This window comes from Podarcis vaucheri, assembly GCF_965113315.1.
Source record: "Podarcis vaucheri genome assembly, chromosome: 9".
Lineage (NCBI taxonomy): Eukaryota > Metazoa > Chordata > Lepidosauria > Squamata > Lacertidae > Podarcis > Podarcis vaucheri.
This window is the reverse complement of record NC_138767.1, coordinates 15,998,811-16,012,103: the sequence shown is the minus strand read 5'-3', so window position 1 is coordinate 16,012,103 and position 13,293 is coordinate 15,998,811. Positions and strand designations below refer to the sequence as shown.

General features: G+C 45.5%; 1 protein-coding gene across 1 annotated transcript in view; it reads right to left on the bottom strand.

The window, feature by feature from the left end:
• The window catches only part of LOC309541065 (tyrosine-protein phosphatase non-receptor type 13-like), a gene marked incomplete at its 5' end in the record, with an annotated part of 29,934 nt that extends 23,137 nt beyond the window's left edge, over positions 1 to 6,797 (bottom strand). The window contains 6 exons of the mRNA XM_082238474.1: positions 10 to 220; positions 316 to 487; positions 2,360 to 2,518; positions 3,534 to 3,708; positions 4,919 to 5,335; positions 6,778 to 6,797. Coding sequence (XP_082094600.1) covers positions 10 to 220; positions 316 to 487; positions 2,360 to 2,518; positions 3,534 to 3,708; positions 4,919 to 5,335; positions 6,778 to 6,797 — 1,154 coding nt within the window. The remainder of the gene's footprint in view (positions 1 to 9; positions 221 to 315; positions 488 to 2,359; positions 2,519 to 3,533; positions 3,709 to 4,918; positions 5,336 to 6,777) is intronic.
• Between the last annotated feature and the right edge of the window lie 6,496 nt (positions 6,798 to 13,293).

The following is a 13,293-nucleotide window of genomic DNA, read 5'->3' as shown; positions in this document are numbered from 1 at the left end:
TACAAGTACCTTGTTCCTTTCAACACCACTGTTGGAAGCGACATCTCCAGCGTCCTCTTTGCCTCTTTCAAAGTCATGCCCTGGGTGCTGATCCCATTAATGTAATGGATGACATCCAAGGCACGAAGAGTCCCTTCTATGGCTGCGGCAGATTTTGGAGCGATATCACTAATGTATAACACTTGATAAAGGCTGTCGTGACCACCTGCAAGGGAGATGCCTGGAGGGGAAAAGGAGAAGAAATAGCACCATACATATTTTGCTTTTGTAAACAGAAGAGGACGGATGGGCAGAGGTCACGAAAGAATGGATTACCCAGTTCTTCTTTATGGCATGTCAAGTTAATGTCAGGCAGTAGATGTGGCAGCATGGGAAACTTGGGCGACTCCAAAACACGCCCAAGCACCAGCCTGACTGTCTTTGGAGCAGCTCGGAGGAAACTGACAGCATCTGTGTGGCTCATGTTAGTGACATCTGTATCATTAACCTGTGAAGATGAATATCAAAGAGAAAGATCTGAGATGCGGCAATAATTTAAACAACCTAAGTAGATTTTCAGACAGTGAAATGATTGTCTGACACTATTCTTTGCTGGCAAAATGCATGAATGCCTGTCATGGTTGAAATATAAATATATTTTTAAAAAATGTCCAGTAGCACCTTAAGGTAAAGGTACCCCTACCCGTACGGGCCAGTCGTGTCCGACTCTAGGGTTGTGCGCCCATCTCACTTAAGAGGCCGGGGGCCAGCGCTGTCCGGAGACACTTCCGGGTCACGTGGCCAGCGTGACAAAGCTGCTCTGGTGAGCCAGCACCAGCGCAGCACACGGAAACGCCATTTACCTTCCCGCTATAAAGCGGTACCTATTTATCTACTTGCACTTAAGGGTGCTTTCGAACTGCTAGGTGGGCACCTTAGAGACCAACTAAATTTGTTCTTGGAATAAGCTTTCGTGTGCATGCACACTTCTTTAGATGCCTGTCATGGTGATTGGAGGGTGGGGGAGAGGGGGCAGACATTTTATTTATTTACTTATTTCACAAATTTTATATACCACTTGATTGTAGATTCAGAGCTGTTTACAAAAACACATGGGTTTTGCACAAGGACCCCTTCAGGTGAGGTAATCACACACACACACACACACACACACACACAGCGTAAGATACAAACACTGAAGATTGGAAGAGGGAACTACAAACAGTATGAATTAGGATACTAGCATCTTCTCGGTGAAAATCAGTTAATTTATATCCCATTTTTTCCTCATAAAACACATTCAAAGTAACTTGCAAGAAGCAAAATTAGAGAAAAGGTGCACAGCGCTAAATAGTATGTAACAGCACCAAATAATACATAATAAAAACCAACATCAAAGCAAGAACTCAGAAGGATAATATAAAAAATGCATAGAGGCAAATCACCTTGAGAAAGTCTAAATGCTTGTTGGAATAATACTTCCGAAAGGAACCAGCGATGTGCCCTTAGAAAGGACGTGTACAACCAATGCGGCTGTCACAAGCTATCGTTAAGTAAACTGTTCTTGCACTGACAGCCACTGTAGCTAAATATAAACTAACAAGGCTATCGTGGAAACTTTTAGGTTTGAGATGTCTCTCCAACAGACCAGGCTATACGCACGGCCACTGCAAATCCTTTAGCCCACTGCAAACATCTTTAGTCTGCTGCAGCAATAGCCTCAGTGCTGCTGTTTTGCCTTTCCCCCAAGTTTTATCTTTTAATTTTATTTATTTATTCAGTTTATATACTGCCCTTCAAAGATAAAAGGTAAAGGGACCCCTGACCATTAGGTCCAGTTGTGACCAACTCTGGGGTTGCAGCGCTCATCTCGCTTTATTGGCTGAGGGAGCCGGCGTACAGTTTCCGGGTCATGTGGCCAGCATGACTAAGCCACTTCTGGCGAACCAGAGCAGCGCAGGGAAACACCGTTTACCTTCCCGCCGGAGCGGTATCTATTTATCTACTTGCACTTTGACGTGCTTTCGAACTGCTAGGTTGGCAGGAGCAGGGACTAAGCAATGGGAGCTCACCCCACCGCGGGGATTCGAACCACTGACCTTCTGATTGGCAAGCCCTACGCTCTGTGGTTTAACCCACAGCGCCACCTGCGTCCCATGCCCTTCAAAGACACAGAGCATAATAACAAGAGAAATGCTTTTGCCTGGCACCTAAAGATATGTAATGAAGGTGCCAGGTGAGTCTCCCTGGGGAGAGTATTCCACAAATGGAGAGCCACTGTTCTCGTGTTGCCACCCTCTGGACCCTTTGTGGATTTGTTTTGCAACATAACAGGAAACAAACCAAGTGGTCCTTCTTCTTCTGCTTCATTCCAACTCACCTTGATCAGTCGATCTCCGGGTTGTAACCTCCCATCACTTTTGGCAGGGTCTTGAACGACGTCATGGATGTAACAGCCAACGTTATCATTGCCTTTGGTCACAGTGAAACCAAGGCTACCCTTCTCTGATTTAGTCAGGACAACATGGAGCTCCACCTCCTGGAAGGAAGCACATTTCCAGCACGTATCAGACTGAGAACTAGCAACACAATACACATAACACAGCTACATAGATCTGAATGTGTAATCTATCTATGTGGTGGTATTTGAGGAATGCAATTTCTGTGAACAAACCAATTTGCATCTCCTGGACTAACGTGCAGATCAGAGCATAACTTTTCCTCTGAATTTTGCAGTGCAGTTGTTGGCTCAAAAATGTTCTGCCCAGTTTTAAAAACAGTATATTTTAAGCATAAAACATGTTTAGAAATATGCAAATTGAGACAAAATGGGTGGTATTCAATTAGTCTTTAATCAGAGAATACCCACTGAAACAAGTGGCTCTAACCTTGTCATGTTAATCAATGTGTACACCAACCAATATTTTTAAATATGGGTTTCTGTTTGGATTCTTAAAAAAATTGCAGATTAATGTGTGGAAACAGGACGGAGAAGATCTATGAATGAACATGTGCAAAACTGACCTGGGACAGAAATAGATTGATCCACTTGTCCCCAATACACAAGGATAGTTCAAGATAGCATGACACAAAGGAGGAGATAATTGAGGTCAGGTATGCATGTCACAGGTGTCTTTTGGGCAGTTTCTAAGTGGATGCACTAAAAATAGCTTCTGCAGTTTGTACCTGTAGCCCATTTGAAATCTACTTGCAGATATTTCTTTTTAAATATGAAAATTAGATCCAATAGGCAAGAAACATCCCTGTTTGGATCACCCGGTGTTTTCACTTTTACCTAAAAGAATCTGCGATGGGGTAGGGGAGGTCCCAACTGACCAGAGCAGCAGCAGAGGATTTCAATAAAAATAAAACAACATGGTACAGTCCACACAGAACGAAGTAGGGTAGAGTTCTGATCTGCAAATTGGCACAGACGGCGCAAAAGTCCACTGGGTTGCAACCGGGTAAACTGTAGCATTTTGCTGTGTTTGCACAAACCTAAAAAAGCACGCAACCCTCCCTCCAACTACTGAGAAGGAAAAGTGGGACATTACTGGTTCATATTCATCGGCGTGTTTTTCAAGCTGGCTCAAAAGCGACGCAAGGCCTCCTGGCGCTGCCACCAGCTCAGAGACGGAGCAGCTGTATTTCTCGTCCGCTGAACCAGATGTGAAGGTGCGACATCTTGATATTGGTGGCAAATCCATTGGGAGAAGAGACGGTGGGTTACTAAAGGAAAAGGAAAGGAAGACGAAGAAAGGAATAAAAATTTAGGTTGGCTCCAGTGCCTCTGGAGAAGGGTTGAAATTGCAAAGGTGGTAATTTATTGATTATATTTTTAACCCATCTCTTGATTCTGAAATGGGATCCTCAGGGCAGTTCACTGGTTTAAAAGACCATCCACACGGCCAAAGCAGAGGAGATGGAGGTAGCCACATTGTAGCCATGTGTTTGCCCTGTTCACCTACATGGGAATGTAGGAGTCAGACCATTATCCATTTAGCACAGTGCTGTCTGCATTGACTGGGCAGGGGTCTCTCCCAGCCATACCTAGAGATGCCAGGGATTGAACTCAGGACCCTCTGCATGGAAAGTCAGTGCTCTGCATGGAAAGCAGGACTGGGACATTATTTTTCAATCAAAAGTGGTGTGTGGGTGAAGGGAGCTGAACCCTCAAGGTTTGGTGAATATGTCAATTTTGGTTTCTCCCAGTTTCTAGCTTTTCCAGTCTTAAGTTGTTCAGCTCTCCATACTTCCACTTCAGTTTGCAAATTTATTTTTTAACAGTCCTTGTGAAAATTCACCAGCATTTTCCTGAAAATAACCTCTAAAATACACACTTCTCTATATGCAATTTTACCTAATGCACACATTCTTGCAAACCAAATCCGCCTAATGAAATGCATTTGTGTATGTCATTTCCACAAATACACATGTTTTATATTTACCCTAGTATATGTACTTTTGGACACATTACCTGGCCGGAGACCTGCATTGCAAAATTCAGAGGTCCGAATTTTGAAAGGTGACTTTGTTTTGGTTCATGTGTTGCTTTGGAAAGCATGAATTAGTAAGCTTGCCTTCAGATGCAAACGGAGTCAAATTTCCCTTCCCTCCCTACCCTAGAGTTACCTCTCTGCAGTCAATCGGCCCAGGTATTTTTCTCTTAAGTCAGTCCCTTTTCAGTTATCAGAACAGGGCTTGGAGGACAGAGAGGAATTTGTTGCTCTCTTGCTGCAACTGCAATCCCACCCCCAACTGAAACGGATGCAAAAATTAGGACTCCACCTCAAACCCCATTTTAGACATGAATGGGGAATGTTAGGTGCACAGCAAACATGGTTTCCCCCTTTGAGTCTAGCAGGACTCACAACTTATCATGTTAAAAACCAAACTATATGACTAAATTAATTTAACGAAACGAGCCAACAGCACATGCCTGTTCTCAGTTTCTGGTTTCCCTGGTGTCTCATGCGGAGCACAATATATGGTGCGAATAGTTTCTTCTTGGCTGCAGGGCGTTTCATAAGGACTAGGTGCCTCCGCTGCCAATTTGTTGGGGTTTTGGTATAGGGCGGAGCTCCACTTTGTGCTCGCTATCTGGGCCGCATTCGCAGGAAGCTCCTCCCCTCCGCTCCCGCTGCTGTCGCTGTAGCTGTCCCTTCGAGAGGGGGACTTGATCCGCTTCCTGCCCTTGTCCGTGGCTTCGTTTTCGTCAGAGCTGTCGTCTTGCTCCCCGTTAGGTTGCTGAGGGTTGCCTTTGCTGACGTCAGGGAAAATCTGCTGAGGGGAATGGATAGGAGTCTGGAGGAAAAAGGAGAAGAAAGTATGGCAGAAACAGGACCAAGCATGTTGGCTGTGGTTTCAGAGAGCCGGTGTCACTGTCATGCGTAATGCACATGTACACCCCCACCGACCCACCCAGGTTTTCATTGTTTGTATAAAGTACTTTGGAGGCTATGAGACTCCTACACCAGATTAGTAGAAACACACTTTTTGTTTGGGTGAAGCTTAAAAGGAACGTCTCTCCCCATATGAACCAACCCAGACTTTGCGATCATCATTATTAGGGGATGATTAGCTGCTTGTGCTTAAAATGGTGCCCCTTCAGAGTTTGTGCGGCCCCACAAACCTCTGTGTGTGACAGAGCTCCTCAGACATGTCTGCTCTAGTCACTGTTAGAGTCCGACAGTGGCTGTTTGCGGAAACGCCTCCAACAAAGAAGTTCCTTAACGGAAACACGTCTCCTGGACTCACGACGTGACAGCTTCCGACGAAGCATGGGTCTCCCTGCAATTGCTTCTGACACCTCCCCACTATTTTCACTGGACGTGTCTCTCACCCCTTTCTCCCCCCTGCTTCCTGCCTGCGCTGCTGCATCTCTCTCAGTATCCCTGAGATCCTCCTCCAGAGACCCCGCGCTCCCCCTGCTGGTCCCTGCTTTGGCTGTTGAGTCTCTCCCATTCTCTGGGAGCCCTATCACCTCCTTTCCCTCTGAGGTCAGTTCCCTGACAATCATCCAAGGCCCTTCTTCTAGTGGCTCTTCCATGAGAGGTCTCAAGGCAACACGAGAACGGGGCCCTATTTCCCCCCCCCCACAGAGCTACAATTCCCAGAGTTCCCTGGGAATAAGTGATTGTTAAACCTCACTGAGAATTATAGCACTGAAGGGGCAGGGAATAGAGATCTCCTGGTGGCGCTGTGGGTTAAACCACAGAGCCTAGGACTTGCATATCAGAAGGTTGGCGGTTCGAATCCCCGTGACGGGGTGAGCTCCCATTGCTCGGTCCCTGCTCCTGCCAACCTAGCAGTTCGAAAGCCCTTCAAAGTGCAAGTAGATAAATAGGTACCACTCTGGCGGGAAGGTAAACGGCGTTTCTGTGCGCTGCTCTGGTTCGCCAGAAGCGGCTTAGTCATGCTGGCCACATGACCCGGAAGCTGTACGCCGGCTCCCTCGGCCAATAAAGCGAGATGAGCGCCGCAACCCCAGAGTCAGCCACAACTGGACCTAATGGCCAGGGTTCCTTTACCTTTACAACAGCTCTCAGGCCCCTTAACAAACTACCATTCCCAGGATTCTTTGGGAGAAGCCATGACTGTATAAAGTGGTTTGATGCTGGCTTTACATGTACAGTGCGGACAGGGTCCTAGTCACCAAACCACAAATAAATTCCTTCTGGTATAACTGGAGACATCCATTTTGTGGTGCTCTAACTGACCCACCAGTGCCGATTCCAGTACCTCTATGATGTGCCCCAAGATCCCATCTTGTTCCCTGACCATTTCCTTCAATTTCACTGTTCAGAGGCAAGCGCCATTGCTTATGTAGCCAAAGCAACAACACCCACGCAGAAGAGAGAGGAATCAGCAGACTCAAGGGAACACTAAGATCTGCAAAACTTCAATTTTTTAGGTAGAAAAAAACCTGCTTCAGAGTGCAGGAACCCCAATGAGCAGTGGCGTAGCGTGGGTTGTCAGCACCCGGGTCAAGGCAAGTAATTTGCGCCCCCTAACCTGTGTATTTGCGCCCCCTAACCCGTGGATTTGCGCCCCCTAACCCGTGGATTTGCGCCCCCTAACCCTAACCCCCAGATGTTGCGCCCAGTGCGGCCGGCCCCCCCTGCACCCCCCACGCTACGCCACTGCCAATGAGCATGTACAGTGCTGTCTGACTGCTTTGGGGGCAGAGAGAAAACTGGATGGAAGACAGGATGAAATAGAGTATCCCGGAGAGGATCACTGAGCAGGAACACACCACAGAAGTCCCACTTCTGCTTTTTAACGTCTAACTATCTGCTGCTGACAGGAGAGATCACCATGCACTGTTTTGGAGCACGGTGTCAGCGATATGCTGAGAACACCAGCTCTACTTTTCTTCCACCTCGGACTCTGTGGCGGCAGTAAGCACCTTGAACAGGCGCCCAGACAATACTACAGGTTAGAGGGGAGTTAACTGAAACTCAATACGGCTTGTTTCCCCCCCTCGTGCCTCTTACATTGTCGCGCTGAGCACACTTAAGCTGGAAATTTGACTATAACGGATTGATTAATCCGCACTTTTCTGGCTGTGGAAATGCAGCTGTGTTATGGGAGCAGCATTTGACCTCTTCCAGGAACTAAATTTCTCCTTAATCCCTTTAAAACCTGATGAAGCAGCATTGCTGGCCATGTTTTGACAAAGTTGCTCCATGTTGCTTCACTTAATTTACATAAGCCAGAGGTGGCCGGTCTGGGAACCAGATGGAGATCAGGTGGTCCCAGATGCATGTCACAGGAACCTAGAAAGCTGCCTTAAGACAGATTCTGACCATCAGGTTCATCTTGGCTTGCAGCAACTCTCCAGGGCTTCAGACAGGCGTCTCTCCTGGCCAGACCTGGAAATGCCAGGCATTGAGCCTGCCTTCCGCATGCCAAGCATATGTCCTACTGCTGAGCCACAGCCCACCTTATAAGAATAATAATTTATTATTTGTAACCCGCCCATCTGGCTGGGTTTCCCCAGCCACTCTGTGCTGCTTTCAACAAAGATGAAAAATACATTAAAATGTTACACATTAAAAACTTCCCTGAACAGGGCTGCCTCCAGATGTCTTCTAATATGTCAGGTTGTTGTTTATCTCTTTGACATCTGGTGGGAGGGGGTTCCATAGGGCGGGTGCCACTACCGAGAAGGCCCTCTGCCTGGTTCCCTGTAGCTTTGCTTCTCGCAGTGAGGGAACCGCCAGAAGGCCCTCGGAGCTGGACCTCAGCATCCGGGCAGAACGATGGGGGTGGAGGCGCTCCTTCACCTTGTAAGGGGTCAGTCTCCATCAGTGCTAGAAATTAGCCAGGTGTGTTTTCCAACTGGCACGGGTCCAGTTGTGGAGATCTCTGAATGCCAAGTTGGCAACAGACATCGCCATCTGGCTGGCCTCTCCATCTTTCTTAAGCAGGTAAGCAAAAGGGCTTATTTATTGCATTTATATTCCACCTTTTTCTCCATGGTTCACCCCACCCCTCAGTTAATCTCTACAACGACCTTGCGACTGGCTGAAGGTCACCCAGTGAGTTTCATGACTGAGTGGAGATTTGAATCCTGATCTCTTAGGTCCTAGCCCAATCCCCTAACCACCCTGGCTTCCTTCTGCTATGGGACAGCTATTTAAATTAAGTAAGTAAATAAATACGGGGAGAGCAAAATGTCTCTTAGAGAAGGATCCGAAATATTTTCCTGGAAGCTTCAAAACTCATTTTGGAGGGAAGATGGCGCCTAGACGTTAGGCGACCATAGCCTAAGTTGAAGGTGCCATTTTGCAATCAGCTTATATATCTTACTCCCCATGGCTTCATCCAGCACAAAGGGCTCACTATTATGGAGAGCATGCAGGTGATACAGCACTGCATACATATATGAATATTTGAAGACAATTTTAAAGCAAGCGTGCGCGCGCACACAGAGGAATCAAATTACATACAAAGTCCAAAGGGGACCAAAAAATATGGAATTTCTCCATGCCTTATAAATTTATAAGACTTCTCCATTCCCTGGCAAACAAAACCACGGCCATTTCTTCCACCCAATGCTAGAAACTTAATAAAATGGCAACAAATTTTCAAGTTGAAGTTTATTCATAATCCGCAGACCTTCGAATGGTTTTCATGGCTTCAGTGGAAGTTGCCTTGAGCACCTTCCACTAAAGCTGAAGAGGTGACTCAAACGTTTTTATAGACACTCAAGAGAACAAGATTACAAAATGCAAGTGCCTTTCTTGATTGAATCAGGAGACAGACAGAATTATCTTGGGGCAACCAGTGAGCCATTGTTGATCTAATCTGAAGAGCCCTGCACTTGAGAAGGCCACAGCCAATTTCTTTCATGCGGCAGTTCTAGAAAAAACCGGGGTTCGCTTTTGCAGCCCAACTCCTTAACCAAAGACCACCCACAAAGCATCATACATGTGTCACAGAAAGAGGTGTGACTTCTCTCCTGTCAAGATACCTGCTAATGCTTTGATGATTGCATTATCTGGCCATTCTTTTGAGATAGTAAATACTTCAGTTGTAGAATCCAGGTCACAGGCCTACCCCATTTATGAACAAAATATGCCCTTAAGACAGGATTTGAAGGAATTTTAAGTAAAAGAACTATTAGGAAAGGTTTCTCCAAGATATTTCATCCTGCACAGGAAATATTTAGAGCCATTAGGAGAGCTAAAGTGGCTTTTGGGACTTGTTCTGTGCGCTAAAATAAAGTCAAAATAAAAAAAATTCCTTCCAGTAGCACCTTAAAGACCAACTAAGTTAGTTCTTGGTATGAGCTTTCGTGTGCATGCACACTTCTTCAGATACACAGAAGAAATAAAATAAAGTGTAATTTTTCCTCAGGGAATATTTCCTAAATTTTGAAGGGTGAAGGACTGGTTTTCCATGAAGTGTGTGTCTGCTATGTGTGTGCACCCTAAAATTTTATAACAGGAAGGTGAAGTGGGAAATAAGGCATATTTCTGTTTACAGCGACAGGATAATCCATGCCCTGTGCTTGTTGCACAGATGCAAAGTGCAAGATGAAATTTGGAAGCCCTCAGCAATGTCTCTTAAGACCAGGGGTCAGCAAACTTTTTCAGCAGGGGGCCGGTCCACTGTCCCTCAGACCTTGTTGGGGCTAGACTATATTTTGGAAAAAATAATAATGAATGAATTCCTATGCCCCACAAATAATCCAGAGATGCATTTTCAATAAAAGGGCACATTCTATTCATGTAGAAACACGCTGATTTCTGGACCATCCACAGGCTGGATTTAGAAGGCGATTGGGCCGGATCCAGCCCCCGGGCCTTAGTTTTGCCTACCCATGCTTAAGACTTTAAAACAAAAAGGAAGCCTAGGACACACAAACAAAACCTGAAATACTGTTAGCAATTCTCAGATGCCTCTAGCAGTGCCTCACTAAGCTAGTTCACACAATTCAGTAAGCTAAACTATGACTTCTCTATGGGCTTCAAGAGAGCATCTTGCAAGTGCACTTTGCTCTGTTCCCTGCTTGTTTTTACCAGATTGGGGAGGAGCAAAGTGCCTGCAAACTCTTTTCCAGGGACCCGTCAGCAATCCAAGGTTGAGCTTAGCACACTGGTTTCCAAAGTGCTGCCTGGGAGGTAGTGAAGGCTGGGTAGTGCAAATGACTATGAGACCTTGAAAAGCCCTTATCACAGGATCAAGTCCATCAATTTTGTTGAATTAATGGAACTAAATAGTTTTAATTGGATAAAGGTGCAATTAATTGTTACTGTTTCGAATGTTATTGCATTGTGATCTTCTTCAGTGGGTCATCCAAACCACTAAAGACCTCTACTTTATGGACACAATCCGATCCGGGGTGCCATTCGCAGCCCGAAAAGTCCATAAGTAGAGCGCTGCTTCTGCGCGTGATGCAATAGAGTGCTTCTGCACATGCACGAAGCATGCAGAACGCTTCTGTCCATGCGGCAAAACCCGGAAGCATACACTTCCGGGTTTGCAACCCAAAAACCTGCAACATGAACCTAACGCAACTAGAGGTATGACTGTATTCTGAATATAGTCGTACCTTGGGTTTTCAAACAGCTTAATTCCCAACATTTTGGCTTCCAAACATCGCAAACCCAGAAGTGACTGTTCCGGTTTGCAAACTATTTTTGGGAGCTGAACGTCCGACGGGGCTTCAGATTGGCTGCAGGAAGCTCCTGCAGCCAATCAGAAGCCGTGATTTGGTTTTTTAACATTTCGGAAGTTGAACAGGCTTCTGGAATGGATTACGTTCAACTTCCAAGGTACAACTGTAATGCTTTTTATAGAGGGCATTGGGAAACAGTTTATGGAGCCAAGGGGGTAGTGGAACAAAAAAGTTTGGGAACGACCAGATTAGCATGTCATCTGAACCAGGATCTGTGGTTAAGCTGTTTCTCCACTAACCATGACCAGCAGCTAAGGCTGTTCTTGGGTACCAATCATAGTTAGCACAAGTCCCAGCTCAGATTGCCTAGGCTTAGGCTCAGTGCAACACAGGAGCAAAGGAGCAGGCGTGGTAAGCCATTGGACTTAAAATGCTGCACAAAACAGGTCCCTAAATGGGCCCCAATAAACTTTTATTATGTTTTTGAATATGCTGGAAGCCACCTAGAGTGGCTGGGGCAACCAGTCAGATGGGTGGGGTACAAATAATAGAATTATTAAATTATTATTATTGGTGTGTTTAACAGTAACCTTTTGTTCCTGCAAAGATCACGAAACAAGGACAAGCGAGCAAGGGCCTCTCTAAGAGAAGTGGATGGTGCCTTCATCCTAAGTCCTACCTGTTCCTGGTGTTTGTAGAAGCCATCTTGACAATCCTCTGCAAATCAGCTCATCTGGAAAGGAAACATGAGTCATCAGCCAATCAGACTTCAGTTTTATCACTTTTTCAAGAAGATCACACGTCACTCATTATATAGCATTTGAAAATTGCAGGAGCTCTTTCAAATATATTCTTGTTGCTCCCTGCAGCAGCGGTAGCCTTTATTAGCACAATGCCTTTATGACTAACAAGTCACAGAGTAGCAAACAAGCTTCCAGGCTCACCACCCCCCTTCTTCAGGCTATTTACTAATCAAAAACTAAAGCCAAGAGTATACTGTATAAGAAGAGGGTTGTCCCATTTGTCTTTGGTGTAACATGAGATCTCTTCACTGCAAACACGGTCTAGCCTAATTAAGTCTGGGCAAAACCTCTTCAATTCCAGCTTGAGTATTACAACAAGCTTTTCGTAATTCATTCATTCTCTCTCTCTCTCTCTCTTTCTCCATCTTCTTTTCTTTTCTTTTTTCCTCCCTCTTTGCTATATGTCCATCCTGAAGAAGCATTCCGGTAAACCCAAAAGCTTGCTCATTACTTTATGACTTTTCAATTGATCCCAACCATTGCTTTTCGTGCTTTCTTATTTTGTTTTTTTGTTTTAAAATCATGTACAGAGATCTCTGCAAGTCCTGCTTCTAAGACAGGTCACTATCGCTTATTCTCATTGTAGAAATGAACAGCTAGAAGTGTCGACTCCAACAAGACTGAAGCAGGCCTCGAAACTTAATTTCTTAGCAGGGGTTCCCAAACTGTAGACCATTAGTGGCCTGTGGTGTGTCTGTAAAAATGAAATTTTAAAAAGCGTGCAGCATCTGACACAGCTCATTGCTATTGCTACAACAAGCAGAAAAATTATTAAGAGGTCTGCTAAGACCCTCAGTGATTTTCAAGTGGTCCATGGAGACAAGGGTGTGGCAGGAAGAGAGTTTGGGAACCACCACAAGGCTACCCTTAGTCTACCTCTTAAGGAGGATTATTACAAGGATTAAAGTTGAGAGCATAAGGAGAAGTAGAGGAAGATGTAGTTAAAAAGATGCTCAACTGTTACATTCAACAAGTATACAATCTATGTATGCAGATGGTTGAGCTGTACACTCCTACAGTGATTCAGAAGGCCCAGTATACCTGAAGGAGCGTCTCCACCCCCATCGTTCTGCCCAGACACTGAGGTCCAACTCTGAGGGCCTTCTGGCAGTTCCCTCACTGCAAGAAATGAGGTCACAGGGAACCAGGCAGAGGGCCTTCTCAGTAGTGGCACCCGCCTTGTGGAACGCCCTCCCATCAGATGTCAAGGAATAAACAACTATCTGACTTTTAAAAGACATCTGAAGGCAGCTCTGTTTACGGAAGTTTTTAATGTTTGAAGTTTTATTGCATTTTTAATATTTTGTTGGGAGCCGCCCAAAGTGGCTAGGGAAACCCAGCCAGAAGGGTGGGGCAAAAAGGTAAAGGGGCCCCTGACCATTA